Raw genomic sequence first — 14679 nt, 5'->3', positions numbered from 1 at the left:
TGACCGCAAGCTCACTTCTTTGCCAGGCGCAAAAACTTGGAGAACTTCTTGGTCGCATCGCCCTGCTTGTCCCGACGATGAGCTGCTGCTTCTGCTGCCGCCGCTGTTGCTTCGGCCTGTCTTGTCTTCTCTTCGTCCTCATCATCGTCATCCTCCCCGAGCTGTGGCACAACAATATCCTGTGCCATGGCCATCACCTCCGACTTCACGTACTGCACTCCCTGACGATTAGCTGCAGCCGGAGTGGTTGCATTGGGCTCGCCGCTGCCCCGCAAGAAGTTGATCACCACGCCTCCCCGCATGCCGTATCCCCGGATCAGGTCGTGCTTGATGCCGGCATTGTCCTGGATCTCCTCGCGTGACATAGGTGGTGCCAGCCGGAACGGCTCCTGCGCAACATCCTCCGTCAACACTCTCCGCACTGCCGCGTGCAGTGTGGCGCCGGTAGCTCCATTTGGGAACGACCAAAGCGCCGTGTAGCCGTCAGGAAAGCGGATGCGTATGTCCACCTTGTCGACGGCAGACGCCCGAGCTTCGCGCTCGCGAGTCTCCTCCTCCAGCTCCGAGTCCGACTTCAGCCGTTTGTTGCGTCCAGCTTCCTCAAGATGCCTCTGGTGCGCCTTCATCTGTGCGACACTTGGTGCCAGACCGTGCGAGCTGGAGCTACCACCACCGCCACTGGAGTAGTTCTCTCGGGCCCACCGCAGACCCGCAGCTGCTGGCATTCCGGCGCCCGCCTTCGGTGGCGACCACACCTGTACCGGAAGGAGGAGACTTGGTGATGGGTCGACAGCCATGGGCTCTGGCTCGGCCACTGGTAGCTGTGGCTCTGCAATCTGCTGTTCAGTGACCGGGGCTGTTTGTTCAGGCAGCTCGGACAACTCAGGCTTCTCGGGCTGGTCATGCTGCCGTAGGGTCTCAGGATGTCCGAGCTGTGTCGTGGTCTCAGGTGTCGCCAGTTCCTCGGCTTCCGGTGCTACAGTCAGGGCCGAGGCACTGACCGGCGCAGCGGCCGAGGCTTCGGCATCCTCCCGCTCAAGCTGCCTATGTACGGATTCCATCGCCTCCTCCAGCGTGTAGTCGGTGGTACGAAACTCTAGGTGCACGAACTGACTGCCCGTATCGATACCCGTCCGCGACAGGGTTTTGCGAAAGTCGTCGAGCGTCACCAGCTCGCGTCCGGTATACTTGAGCACGGGGGCCTCCCAGTAGAGCTGGCCAGACCCTCCGGTGTTTGGCGTGCTTGTCCGGGGCACGCCTCGTGCGGTGATGTTGAGGCCCTTCTGCTTGGCAGCGGGCTCCTCCTCGAGGTGGCGTAGCAGCTTCCACACCGGAGTGTCATTGCGCACTTTGGCAGCCACGCGGTTGTTTGGGATGCCCAGACGGGCCTCAGATTGGGGCAGGCGCAAAGCGACAGTGACGGCGGACGGAGACTTTGATTTGACGACAAGCTCGAGCTTTGCGCCCTGGGAGAGGCCGGAAGCGCGCACAGGGTCGGTGAGGTTGATAGTTTTGTTGTTGTGCCTGTATAAGGGACCAGTGTCAGTGCTGATCAGACGTTATTGACTGGTGCGAGAGCCTCACTTTAGCTGGTACTTCTCGCTGTCGAGCTTGAATTTGGAGCAGGCATCCTCAAGCACGTCGATCATGAAGCCGCCATTCAGAGCCTTGGCGGAAACTCGGCGAAGGTCGGTCGCAATGACCGTAAAAGAGGCGGCCATTGTGTCGAGATCCGTTCGTAAAGGAGTATGGGTTGGTGAAAGAGGTCTGACAACCTGTCTGCTGAAGCTGTGAGCCACGCAGTAGTGGGGTTCAGAAGAGAAGGCAAGCTGAGCTCGCAAATGGCTCCGTTCAGGTGGATGGGAGAGTCCGGAGCATTGGCCGTACTTGTCGACGTTCCCGCTGCTGCGGAAGGTGGCAGAAGTGCACGGAAGAGGGACTATCGTTTATCATCGTCTCTTCTAGTGAGGGGCGATTGCGTCGAGCTCCAGGCTGCAAGTGCGCCTCCTCCTCTGTGGCTGGTGGCTGTGGCGTCTGGCAGCGGCCTGGCAGGCAGGCAGAAAACGCGCGGACCAGCCAATCGCCCGTGTCGTTAGCAAGGAAAGCTCCAGGTCACGTTTTCCAGCCGCGCCAGCTGCGTGTTGCCTTTTGGAGTGGAAGCAAGCTTGCTCTGCCTCAATGCATCGGAATCCTTGATCTGCATCACGTCGTCCATCTGCGCTGCTGTCTTTCTGTCTCTCGCCCCACTCTGCCCGCACAAGCACGGAGACGAACGATCATTCCTCGACTGCCGACCAAGCTTGCGACGGGCTTTCCCTGCGTCCATTCCCAACGTTGGCCTCGACCAGCGGCTGTTAACGGGCATCGGAGCCAACTCTCGTGATCCGAGCCATCCCCGGCACATCTCTCTCAACATGGTGTGCCGCCCCGTGAATGGCTGCCCGTCGTGATAGGAAGCTAACGAGAAGCAGTCTTCGCCCTTTTCAATAAGTAAGGATCAGAACGAAGAACGATAGAACGAAAGAGGGGACCTGCAAGAAGAAGCACACAGCTAACGGGTGACAGACGGCGGTGCCTGTGTCGCCATGGTCGGCAAGGACTGCGTTGCGATTGCGTGCGATCTGCGGCTCGGCATGCAGGCGCTCACCGTGTCCAACAACTTCCCCAAGGTGTTCCAGTACGGCGACAACGTGTTCCTGGGCCTGACCGGACTCGCGACCGACGTCAACACGGTGTCGGACCTGTTTCGCTACAAGGTCAACCTCTACCGCCTGCGTGAGGAGCGCCACATTGCGCCGCGCACGTTTGCCAACCTCGTCTCGTCGTCGCTCTACGAACGCCGCTTCGGTCCCTTCTTTGTCAGTCCCGTCGTCGCCGGCCTGGAGCCCAAGACAGGCCAGCCGTTCATCTGCGGCTTCGACAGCATCGGCTGCATCGACTTTGCCCGCGACTTCATCGTGTCCGGCACTGCGTCCGAGCAGCTGTTCGGCATGTGCGAGAGCCTTTGGGAGCCCGACTTGGGTCCCGACGCCCTGTTTGAGACCATCTCCCAGGCCCTGCTCAACGCCGTCGACCGCGATGCCCTCTCGGGCTGGGGTGCGCACGTCTATATTATCGAGAAGGATAAGGTGACCAAGCGGCTGCTCAAGGGACGGCAAGACTGATCGAAGGATGGGCGCTGGACCGGGAAGACCAGAGATCGGGCTTGTGTATGAGATTATACCACTCGTCTCTCTCGACGACGACAACGATGTAAACCATGTCCGGCGTAAAGGAAAGAAAGAATAATAAAAACATTGACACGGCGAGGTTGTACATACAAGACTATCGCAATATGACTGAAACAGATGCCTTTCTCCTTGTAAATCGTACTCTACGTCATGTGGCCGCCCAAGTTTGTACATGCTGGTTTCTGCCCTGCTTTTCGCGTCCCTTCTGCCTCTAAGATGCGTTTGAGCTCCGATCTATGGAGCGGAGATATCCAGACCGTCGGCGGGACGTCTTGCTTTGGGGTGTCCCTCCCTCTTCTGTTCTTCTGTCTATGTATTGCTTAGTTGGTCTTCTTCGCCTTTGAAGGCTTGACGCTCGGTGCCTGCACAAAGTATAGGCGCTCGACAAGCTTGAGAATCTCGTCGATGAAACTGAATGGTTAGCGGGATAGAAAAAAAAAGAAATAACAAGAGAACCAGAAGGGAACCAGAAGGGAACATACATGACAGGTGCGCTGATTGCCATCACAGCTGCCCACTCGGTCCAGTTCAGAGGCAGGATCGAGAAGAGAGTCTGCAGGAAGGGCGTATACAGCAGGGCAAAGTGCAGGGCCATGGACAGGGCCACGGCGTACACCAGCATCATGTTCTTCCACAGCGGCAGGGTCAGCAGCGACTCGCTCGAGGACAGCGCGTTCATAGCGTTGAGCATCTCGATGACAACCAGGATGGACAGCGACACGGTCGAGGCGGCCTTGGCGCGGTCGTCGGCAAACATGGCGCAGCCAATCTCGGGGAAGCTGGCCGATCATTTGTGGAAATGCGACAGCTGGTAGAAGCTGATCTGCGGGCCTTCGGAATTGAACATGAACCACCAGGCATAACCGGCCACGGTGGCTAGGCCGACGTATGTGCCGATGACGAGGTAGCGGAAGAAGAGCCAGCCGCCGATCAGGGGCTCGTCGCGCTTGCGTGGTGCACGGCGCATGATGTCGTGGTCGGGCGGGTTAAACGAAAGAGCCGTCGCCGGCAGGCCGTCCGTCACCAGGTTGACCCAGAGCAGCTGCACCGGGATCAGTGCCTCGGGCATGCCCAAAGCGGCCGTTAGGAAGATCGAAACCACCTCACCAATGTTGGACGAGATCAGATAGCGGATAAACTGCTGCGTGTTGTTATAGATGGACCGGCCCTCCTCAATGGCCGATTCGATCGTGGCAAAGTTGTCGTCCGTCAGCACCATGTCGGCCGCCAGCTTGGACACGTCTGTGCCCGAGCCCATGGCCACGCCAATGTCGGCCTTCTTGAGCGCCGGCGCGTCGTTGACGCCGTCACCCGTCATCGCCACCACCTCGCCCAACTGCTGCAGCAGGTCGACCAGCCGCGACTTGTGTGCCGGTTCGACCCGCGAGAACAGCGACGCCGTCCGTGCTGCTTCCAGCTGCTCGCTGGCGCTGAGGTTGTCGAACTCGCGGCCCGTGAAGCTCTTGCCCGTCACGTCCTCGTCTTCGCCAAACACCCCGATTTGCCGGCAGATGCTCTCGGCCGTGTTGCGGTTGTCGCCCGTGATCACAATCACCCGGATCCCTGCTGCCTTGCACTGTCCGATCGATGCCGCCACCTCTGGCCGCGGCGGGTCCAGCATGCCGACCAGGCCCAACAGCTTCAGCTTCTGCTCCAGCTGCGCGTACTCATCCGTCGTCTTAGCCGACCGCGTCAGCTGGTTGCCCGAGATATCATCCACGCTGGCCAGCGCAATTACGCGCATCCCACGGTTGCCGTAGTCCACCACTTCGCGCAGAAGCAGCTCCGTCAGTCCGCGGTCCATGGCCACCTTCTTTCCGTCCACGCCGACCAGCGCGTGCGTGCAGCGCTCGATGATCGACTCGGGCGCGCCCTTGACGAGCAGCTTCTCTGCGCTGCCACTCTGCACCAGCACCGACATGCTCTTGCGGTCCCGCGAGAACTCATACGTGGCCAGGTGGGTGAACTGTTTTTCGTACCAGGAGCTGGCGTAATGCACCAGCTCCGACGGCGGGCAGTCGCCCGGTGCACGGGGGCCGACCTTTTCGGCCATCACGCGCAGGGCGCCCTCGGTCGGCTCGCCAATGTTCGTGAAGCTGTCCGTGCGCGAGTCGTAAGCGAGGCGGGAGTCGTTGCAGAGCGCGGCTACCTCGGTCATCTGGCGGATGGTCGACGACGTCTGAGCCAGATCGCTGACAATCTCGCCACTCGCCGCCTTGATGTTGCCGCGCGGTGCAAAGGTGGTGCCCTCGACGTCAAGCTCCTCCAGATCCCGGCCGCTCTCGCCGATGTAGACGATCTTGCTGACGCTCATCTGATTGGTGGTCAGCGTGCCCGTCTTGTCCGAGCAGATCACGCTGCAACTGCCGAGCGTCTCGACCGACGGCAGGCTGCGCACGACCGCGTTCTTGGCAGCCATCTTGCGGGTGCCCAGGGCCAGGCAGGTGGTGATGACGACCGCCAATCCCCCCGGGATGGCAGCCACGCCGAGCGAGACAGCAATCTTCAAGTAGTAGATGGCGCCCTTGGTCCAGTTTCCGTGGCTGGGATCGGCAAAGTTGGGGATGTTGATGAGCCAGACGAGGATGCAGATGACCGTGATGACCTTGGCCAGGTTGTCGCCAAAGTCGTTGAGCTTCTGCTTCAGCGGCGTCGGCTCCGAGATCTGGGCCGTGATGCTCTCGTGGATGTCACCAATGGCAGTATTGGGGCCGGTCAGGACGACGACCGCCTTGGCGCGGCCGGTCACCACGGTAGTGCCCGAGAAGAGCATGTTGACCTGATCCTGTTTGACAGCCTTGTCGTCCGCGACGACGGCCGCGCTGTCCTTGCCCACGCTCTCGCTCTCGCCCGTCAGGATGGCCTGGTCGACTGCAAAGCTGTTGCTCTCAATGGCAATTAGCCGGCAGTCGGCCGGGATGCGGCTACCAACCGAGACAGAGACGATGTCGCCAGGAACGAGTTCCTCAGCCTTGACCCGGGACACGAGCCCATTGTTGCGGATCACGTTGGCTTCGTTGGCCGAATACTCTTGCAGCGCTGCAATCGCCTTCTCGGCGCTGCTCTCTTGCGACACGCCGACGACGGCATTAAGAATCAGAATGGTGAGAATCTGAAGCATGTCAGCGAAACCATGCCTCTTTCTACACACACACACACACACAGCAAAATACTCACCACAGCAGGGTCAACGAAGGCGCTCCAGCCGCCATCTTTTTCGAGCAAAGCCAGGACAAACGACACAAAGGCCGAGCCGAGGAGAATGATGACCAGCTGATCCTTGAACTGCTCCAAAATGAGCTCCCATAGCGGCGTGGGTGGCTCGTCAGGAATGGCTGTCGGAGAGGCCTGTTAGCGACTCGGGGGGCAGGACATTTAGAACCAAAGGCAGTGCCGCGTACATACCATTCTTTCCGTGCTTCTGCTGCAGCTCGACAACTTGAGTATCAGTCAAGCCAAGGCTGGCTTCCACACCCAGACGGGAGAGGACCTGGCCAGCCGGCAGTGCATAAGCGTTATCCATTGCTGGACAAAGGCCGGAAGAAGAGTTGCAGATGATGAGCCAGGCTTCTGACTTCTCGCGGCAGACGGCACAAACGAAAACTGCTTGTCAGAGCACAACCGACGCCTGCAAAATGAAAGACTGGCAGGGAGAAGTGCAAAGTAGGTTCAAGGAGAGGCTGGGGAGGCTCGGCGCCGTCGATTTGATAGGACACCTTTGGGGGCAGATAAAGAGGGGCTGCAGCAGGGGTGAAACCGAGCTATGAGGGGACCAGAAGCAGAGAGAACGGTAAGGAAAAATCCAGAATGGAAAAAGAGCGGGAAAGTAGGCCGGGGATGTCCCTGAAGATAGTCCTGTGGCCGGAGAACGTGCTCTTTAGCAAGTTACAAAGCCAGGCTGGTCTTAGGGCGTTGGGAGCAGCGGACAGAAAGACTGATGGAGGCGACGTGTCATCTAGGCGGAAAGCCGCTCCTGCCTTGGGGTGCATTTTTCCTGGGGGCTTATCACGAGTTAGTGTCTCAAACGAGCGGCAGAAAAAAAAACGAAGAGGCTGCTAGCTTGGGGCGCAGGGTTCGATAGCCTTGGCTCCACCGACCGCCTTCCTCTTCGGGCGAAATATCCCGTTCTGATGACGTAATATCGTAAGTACTCCGTATCTTACTTGTCGTATCGAATTCGCCGTCGCATGCGATCGGCCACGTCTCCGATGCTGGACCATTTGCCACTCCGCACGAGGCCACGTAGCGAGATCCCAGCTGAGACGCCTTCGCTTGGTATCATTGTTCTACATACATCTTACGTAAACAGCAAGTTGAGATACAGTCGTCGCGTTGGCCTCATAAACTAGCCGTCCCCTACATAATAAACCTCAGAGTTGCCGCTGCCTGCAGCCACAGCTACAGGCCGGCCACAACGCCCTGAATTCCCACGCTGCCGGCATCCTCCCGCCGCAGCACAAAGGCCTTAAAGTCGGTCTTCTGCAGCTTCTTCGTGCTGCCAGCGCCGGCTCCGGCTCCCGTGGCCAGATTGCGCGACCGTTCACGCAGCGCCTCCGGCCCGATGATGAATAGGTAGCCCACCTCGGTCAACATCTCCACCGTCGCCTCGGCGTCTTTATTCAGCGGCCAGGCCTTGAAGGTCGACACGTATTTGGCAATGTCTTTGGTCACCATCAGGCCGCCCGTTGCATTGACGGCAAACTTCTTGAAGTGCTCAAACAGCAGCTGGAACAGCAATAGCGCCAGCTCGCTGCTGAACACCTGCAGGTTCTGGCCGTCCACCGACTGCGCCGCCAGCGCTGCCGCCCTGTTCAGAAACGTGCAGATGGCCAGACATGTCGGGGTCTGCAGCGCGTCCACCAGCTCCTCCAGATCGTTGTCGCGCGGCCGGAAGTCGGTGCGCTTCTGCGTCGACAGTGCCTTGGCCACCCAGTTCACCACCACGTCCACCGTCGTCTTCATGGTGCTGTTCATCTTCTTCTCGATCGCCTCGATGCCCAGCCGCGTCTGTGCCTCCATGTTGCGCCGCACCGTCAGATTCGACTCGGCCAGCCGGATCAGCACTGTTTCGATGAATCGCGACATAATGCTAGTAATCGTGATGGCCGGTCGCACCGATGGCAGGTAACTCATGTTGGGCTCCGTCTTGGCGTTTTCCTGCGCTGTCGCCACGTCCAGCGCCGCGTCCAGTGCCGTCTCCACGTACATTCGACCCAGCGTCGTTAACAGCAGCCCGAGCAGCGCGTTGACGTCCTTGGGCTTCTCCACCACACTGCCCAGTTCCAACGTGCGCCGCACGCTCTCCGCTAGCCACTTCAACATGCGCTTCGCGTTGGCCGTGCTGAGCATGCCGTCTTCGTCCGACACCTCGATCTCGTTCTTCTTGTCCGTGTCCTGCACGCCGGCCACCCGCAGCATCATGGCCTTCTGCGTGGCCGTCAGGTCTGATGACTCCAGCCGCTCCATGTAGGCGTCCTTGGCCGATGACAGTAGCTGCGTTCCCTGCTGTGCAATCATCGTCATGAAGCCGCGTGTTGTCGTCTTTGGTCGCCGCGAGTGGTAGATGGTGAACTTGAACAGCAGCGAGTTATTCATCTCTTCCAGGCTCTTCTTCTCCTTCTCCATGTACGAGCTGCCCACGAGGTACGGCACAAAGAGCTCCTCCACCTGCTGATCGAGCGTCTGGGCGATCTGTTGCGAGCAGGGCTCTGGGTGCTCCGTCAGGCCATGAGTTTTGAGGTCCTCGACGAGAGCCCCAATGTAGCTGCGCGACGCGTGCAGCGAGCGCAGGTACGCCAACGTAGACACCGTGCTGGCCTTCTCCAGCACCATCTCTAGCCGCTCCTGCACCGACTGCTGGAAGACGCGCTGGATAAACTTAATCAGGACCGTCTCGTAGTAGGGAAACCCGCACGCTTGATGATGAAGGACTCCTCCTGCATCACGATCTTGACCTCGTCGATGAGCGACTGCAGGCTCGGCTCCACGCCCGGTGGATCGGCATCGGGGTCAGCTAACTGGTTCCACAAGTCTCTGTCTGTTGTCACCTCGTCCGCCACAAGCTGAGCCCGGTCAATGAAGAACTGGTGCTGGTTGACAAACGTAGCGATGACACTAGTGCCGCCGTTGAAGTCGTGCAGCACCCTTGCGCACTCGAGCATGTCCTCGAAGTTCTGCCGCCGGTAGCTGTTGTTGAACTGTGTCAGGAGGTCCTGCTCCAGCGTCTCCGAGAACTTCTCCAGCATCTCACGGGTGTTGTGCTTCGGGACGCCGGTACTCGTGCCGTTGACGCCGTTTGTCGCCCCATTGATGCTGCTGGCACGGCTACCGTTCGTGTCGGACCACGAAGCAGGGTCCAGCCTCTGGCTGATCCGCATCAGCTGCCGCGCGATCACTGCGCAGCGCACTTTGTTTTCCGCCCCGCCCTGTCGCTGTATGTCTTGCAACGCTGTCAGCTGGCCCGTTTCGCTGAGCTCTGTCCAGCACTGCACCAGAAACGTGGCGTCCAACGCTCTTCTGCGCTTCCGGTCCAGCTCCTCCAGCTTCTCGCCGATCTGCACCGCAATGCTGCCACCGCCCGTGTCCGACCGGCTGCCACGCTCGTTTATGCCGTTCGAGTCGTTCGGGTTGGAGAGGCTCAGGTCGAGGGCCTCAAACTGTCCCATCGACTGGTCCAGCTTCGTTCCAAGAGTGTCGAGGGTCTGGTCGTGCTGTACCTCTGCTCGTCGCACCTGCGAGAGAATCTCCGACTCCTTCTCCTGCAGCTCCTCCGAGAGCGTGCCAAGCTGAGAGAGCGCATCTGGAAGAGGGAGCTCCTTGTCAGCACCAGCAGCAACAGCAGCAACTAAAACAAGCAGCATCTCCCGATGCCGCATCTACCGCTTACTCTCAAAGGTCCGGATCAACGGCTTCGGGTCAAATGCCTGCTGCAAGGCGGCGCCGGATCGGCGGTTCGCAGGAAAAGCCGTCTCTGCCAAGGAGTCCACAAAGTCTCGCACAGTAAAATCCTTGCTGGAGAAGTCATCAAGCGTAAAGCTTGGTCCCTTGGGGAAAAGGCTCCGCGACGCGATTGACCCGGCACGCTCCATGGTGTCGACTTGTCGTGGCTGCGCTCAGAGGAGAAGTAGGCCCATAGGACTGCACGTCGAGGTTGGAAAAGGTCGGTCAAGGGTCGAGGTTGTTCGCAGCACCATCACCATGCCGTGCCGTCCGGCAGAAGCGGTATGTTTCCTTCGTGGAAAGCGGAGAATGGCCTTTGTTCGATGCTGTCCCATCCACAACGAGCGTCCAGGCGGCAGTTGACGGCGCGATTTAGCTGTCGACAGTGCTGTCGCAGATCAGCGTTGCTACTATGGCGCAGCAGCTGGCCGTCCACTGTGGCTTGGATCAACGCCTATCCAATAAGGCAGCTAGTTGCCCTCAGCCCCGTGCAAACCCCGGCACATTACGAGCAATGCGTAATTACCCTGTTGGTACGGAGTACGATTCCTTCATCACCTGTTCAATTCTAAAAGAGGACATTGCTATTCTCGCTGTCATGGACTTGGTCCGTTCTGTGCGGTCTACTTGATACGCACCTTCTTTCTCTGCTCGAACCCAATTCGGTTTCCGATCAACTTCCCTTTTTGTTGCGTCACCAGAAACACTCCTTCCGCCAGAATGCCTTATCCGAGGCGACGGACTGATTTTATCAGGGATGTGGCTGCAGACAGGCAGCTGACACCGGAGGAAAGCTACCAGATGCTCCAGGTCAGTCACTCTTTCCTTTGCCACGGAGACCTTGCGTGGAAGGAACATTGGACAGAGGTAGCGAGAGGAGAGAAGTGAACGCCATCGTCTACTCTCTCTCTCTCCCACGATGAACTTTGCTATTGCTACAGGCCTTCCCTTCTCTCCTCGTGGCTTAAGCTGGCCAATCTTTCTACACGTCGACTTCTCGTGCAAAGCTATACGAAGATGTTTTCTCCGGACCAACCCCTTCATAGAGGCTCGGTGAAGCTCGCAGCGCTGACTATCAAAAAGAAATTCCTCCCAGCACCTCCTCCTCGATCCGCGACACGCGCCCCGGCTGCAAAGTCGGGTGCCAACAAGACATCGAAGTCTGATGAGACAGCCAGCGACATAGACAACCTGTTCATTGGCCGACGACGGTCAAGGACTGGCGCACGACGCTTCGTTCTCGGCCAAATTCATATTCTTCTCTACACCATCATCCACACAGTGTTCTCCCTGTATATGCGCATTCGCCAAGCCTATCACGAAGTCCGTAACCAGATCTACTCCGTGCTCAAGTACCACCATCGCACTCCTGAGATCATTGCCCGTGATGTTCGCGATCTTTCGCGCATTCCCAAACATCTCAGTGTGATTCTCCGTCTGGAAGAGCACGGTCGCGAGGGTGCGGAGCTTGAGCGCCTCGTCAACGAGATTTCGGACATTGCTGCTTGGTGTGCCTCGGCTGGTATTCCCACTCTGTCGGTCTACGAGAAAAGGGGTATGTACGACGTATACTTGCATTGCGTTACTCTTATGTATACAGCACATACTTACGGTCACAGGCGTTCTCAAAAGCTACCTGCCAGAGACCCACCGTGCTGTCTCGACTCGTCTTGCTTCATATTTCGGACGTGCACATCCAGCAGTGACTCTTCAGGCACCACACGTCCCTGCGATCCATTCGGCGGCTTTTCCCCGTGCTCGCGAATATGGTGACATCTCCGAAGGACATATCAAAATCTTGCTGCTCTCGGAGGAAGATGGCCGCGACTCGCTTGTTGACCTGACCAAGACCCTGGCAGACATGGCCCAACGGACCAAAATTTCCGCCTCAGACGTCAGTATCGATCTTATTGATGCCGAGCTGACGGAGAGCATCATGACAGATCCCGACCTGCTTATTCTTTTCGGACCTTATGTCGAGCTTTTCGGATACCCGCCTTGGCAGATCCGCTTGACAGAGATCTTTCACGTTCCTGACAACCACAGCGTTGGCTACCAAGTCTTCCTATGGGGGCTGCAGAATTACGCAAAGGCAGAGATGAGAGTGGGCAGATAGGCCCGTGGAGTTGTCCATGTCCCTCTTCATTCTGCCCTTCCTATCCCAGGAGGGGCTTCTCTGTCCGAACAGGATCGGTTTGATTTGCACGCTCGGAGAAAAAGTTATATGTTTAGTTGGCCTAGAAATGCAGGTTGTGGTTGTCCGTACCACTCGTCAAATGGCCGAGTGGTACACATTTGTTAGACTCAGCAAGATGCTTTAGATTCCCCAGATTGATGTTATAAAAACATGTACTCCGTAGATTGGCCATCAAAGCACTTGTTTGAAGTAGACGGATTGGTTGCTTACACACCAAAAATCGTAATCTCATGAGAGCAAATCGCCTGTAAAACGGCCTCTGCTGCTAGAGGGCGTGCGCCACAGCTCTCAAAATGCTGCTGCGCCACAGTAGTAGAATTTCTTCTACACAGAAATTTATTTGAGTCGTAGCCCAAAGGACGAGTGCTCAACGAAAGTGAAAGCACCAATCTGGTTCCGAGTGTTATTTTATGTAAGGGGCTATATATACCTCAGAGCATATGGGAACCGGCCAAAAAAGACCGCGGCCGCAGAGCAGCAGTGACGACGTGGGCAACAGCTCCGGCTCCGGCACCGGCTCCACTTCTAGGCCGTCATCCACCGATATGGCTGTCTTCCGGCCACCGATCCTACGGTCTGCTGCACTCACGGCTACGTCTATGCTAAAAAAGGCACTTTTCACGCAGACCTTTGACATCTCAGCAGCGCGGATACATGATCCTCGAAACATAGCCAAGTACCAGAAGGCGCTTACCGGGACTCGAGAGCTGCTGCGAACTGAGCGACTGTCTTCGGTAGTAGATGATCCCGAACAGGAGCAACCGGCACCTGTGGACGCGTCTGGGGCCGTTCCTAAAGCGGCGGTAAAAACGCCAGCAAGAAGAAAGTGCCTCTTGCTGAAGGCCAGTGTCTCACCGACATGTAAGTGCCTGCTGGCTGGCTTCTTCTTGTCGGGACAAGTTCTGCAGTAGATGAGCGGTATTGACAGCTTCTAGCACCGGAAACATGGAGCACTCTTATAAAAGAGGGTGTGGAGCGTGACGAGTTGGGAGTGATTCCTTACAAGCTGACGCTTAATTATGACCATTGGACTTCACGTATGTTTTGGTCCCTAAGCGATGGCATTGTCAGTAGAAGAGGCTGACAGGCGATCCGAAGGTGACATTCTCTTTTCGGTGTTACCGGAGGAGTTCCATGACGATATCCCGACCGGATTCAATACAGCGGGTCATGTGGGTATGAGCATACCATTTCGGCTTGCCCGTTTAGTCCCCAGTCACGATTGTGTTCTGACATCTCTCGACAGCACATCTGAACCTCCGCGACCGGTTCAAGCCCTACAAGCACATCGTGGCACAAGTCTTGCTGGACAAGAATCCACAGCTGCGCACTGTCATCAACAAGATCGACTTGGTGGGCACCAACTCGGCGTTTCGAACTTTCCGATATGAAGTTCTTGCCGGTCCAGACGACCTCGAAGTCGAGGTGCGCGAGAACTTTTGCACGTACCGCTTCAACTACAGCCGCGTCTACTGGAATAGCAAGCTCGAGCCCGAGCACACGCGCCTGCTGTACCTGTTTCAGCCGGGCCAGGCTGTGGTCGACGTGATGGCAGGCATTGGCCCATTCGCCGTCCCGGCCGGCCGCCGGGGAGTGTTTGTGTGGGCCAACGACATGAACCCAGACAGCTACGCGGCGCTGGTCGACGCTATCCAGCGTAACAAGGTGACGTCCTATGTGCGACCCTTCAACGAGGACGGGCTTGTGTTCATCCGGAAGGCCGCAGATCTCGTTCAGGAGGCGTCCACAGCAGGCGAGGGCGCGGCTGAGGTGATACCACCATCCAAGAATGGAGGTGGCGGCGGTGGGTTGTCAAAGGCAGCCAAAGCCAAGGGGGCTCCACGTCGATTCATAACGGTGCCGCGCACGGTCGACCACTTTGTCATGAATCTGCCGGCGTCGGCCATCACGTTCCTGCCCAAGTTTCGAGGCCTGTATACTGGTAGCGAGGCGCTCTTTGGCGTGGTGGAGGGTGATCGTCAGCCAGTGGATGCGGGCGACAACGACAACAGTAGTTCCACTTGGCCCCGTCTGCCCATCATCCACGTGCACTGCTTCGCGCCCAAGAACGACGAGGACGATGGGATATCGAAGCGCGAGGTGTGCGAGCGCGTAGCCGAGCAGCTTGGCGTGCCCATGCGGCTTGTGATGCAGTACGCCGATGTCGAGAAAGACAACCCTACAAGCCGGACTGCAGCCGACGAGAACCCGGTGTACGTGCATAATGTGCGGGCTGTGGCGCCACAGAAGTCCATGTTCTGTGCCAGCTTCCGGCTCCCAGCCACGGTAGCATTCGCACCACGGGATGAGTGA

At 58.1% G+C, this 14679-nt stretch overlaps 6 protein-coding genes across 6 annotated transcripts; 3 read left to right on the top strand and 3 right to left on the bottom strand.

Annotated features, from left to right (window-relative positions):
* Positions 1 to 11: 11 nt before the first annotated feature.
* CMQ_2711 (ubx domain protein) lies at positions 12 to 1721 on the bottom strand (the record flags this gene model as incomplete). Its single annotated transcript, XM_014316789.1, has 2 exons — positions 12 to 1524; positions 1585 to 1721. The coding sequence occupies 2 exons, from the start codon at positions 1719 to 1721 to the stop codon at positions 12 to 14; spliced, it is 1650 nt and encodes a 549-aa protein (XP_014172264.1).
* Positions 1722 to 2414: 693 nt separating this feature from the next.
* CMQ_3162 (proteasome component) lies at positions 2415 to 3164 on the top strand (the record flags this gene model as incomplete). The annotated part of the gene is made up of 3 exons (XM_014317240.1): positions 2415 to 2417; positions 2472 to 2490; positions 2566 to 3164. 3 exons carry the CDS (start codon positions 2415 to 2417, stop codon positions 3162 to 3164), a joined length of 621 nt encoding a protein of 206 aa, XP_014172715.1.
* A 386-nt stretch (positions 3165 to 3550) lies between these two features.
* Positions 3551 to 6753, bottom strand: CMQ_2825 (endoplasmic reticulum calcium P-type ATPase; the record flags this gene model as incomplete). The annotated part of the gene is made up of 5 exons (XM_014316903.1): positions 3551 to 3641; positions 3713 to 4009; positions 4082 to 6342; positions 6408 to 6565; positions 6636 to 6753. 5 exons carry the CDS (start codon positions 6751 to 6753, stop codon positions 3551 to 3553), a joined length of 2925 nt encoding a protein of 974 aa, XP_014172378.1.
* Positions 6754 to 7628: 875 nt separating this feature from the next.
* CMQ_2843 (exocyst complex component) lies at positions 7629 to 10318 on the bottom strand (the record flags this gene model as incomplete). Its single annotated transcript, XM_014316921.1, has 3 exons — positions 7629 to 9098; positions 9176 to 10029; positions 10117 to 10318. The coding sequence occupies 3 exons, from the start codon at positions 10316 to 10318 to the stop codon at positions 7629 to 7631; spliced, it is 2526 nt and encodes an 841-aa protein (XP_014172396.1).
* A 571-nt stretch (positions 10319 to 10889) lies between these two features.
* Positions 10890 to 12285, top strand: CMQ_2676 (di-cis-decaprenylcistransferase; the record flags this gene model as incomplete). Its single annotated transcript, XM_014316754.1, has 3 exons — positions 10890 to 10979; positions 11253 to 11724; positions 11789 to 12285. 3 exons carry the CDS (start codon positions 10890 to 10892, stop codon positions 12283 to 12285), a joined length of 1059 nt encoding a protein of 352 aa, XP_014172229.1.
* Positions 12286 to 12806: 521 nt separating this feature from the next.
* On the top strand, positions 12807 to 14679 carry CMQ_2956 (tRNA methyltransferase trm5; the record flags this gene model as incomplete). Its single annotated transcript, XM_014317034.1, has 4 exons — positions 12807 to 13227; positions 13302 to 13403; positions 13438 to 13542; positions 13613 to 14679. The coding sequence occupies 4 exons, from the start codon at positions 12807 to 12809 to the stop codon at positions 14677 to 14679; spliced, it is 1695 nt and encodes a 564-aa protein (XP_014172509.1).

This window comes from Grosmannia clavigera, assembly GCF_000143105.1.
Source record: "Grosmannia clavigera kw1407 unplaced genomic scaffold GCSC_144, whole genome shotgun sequence".
NCBI lineage: Eukaryota > Fungi > Ascomycota > Sordariomycetes > Ophiostomatales > Ophiostomataceae > Leptographium > Leptographium clavigerum.
This window is presented reverse-complemented; position numbering and strand designations above follow the sequence as displayed.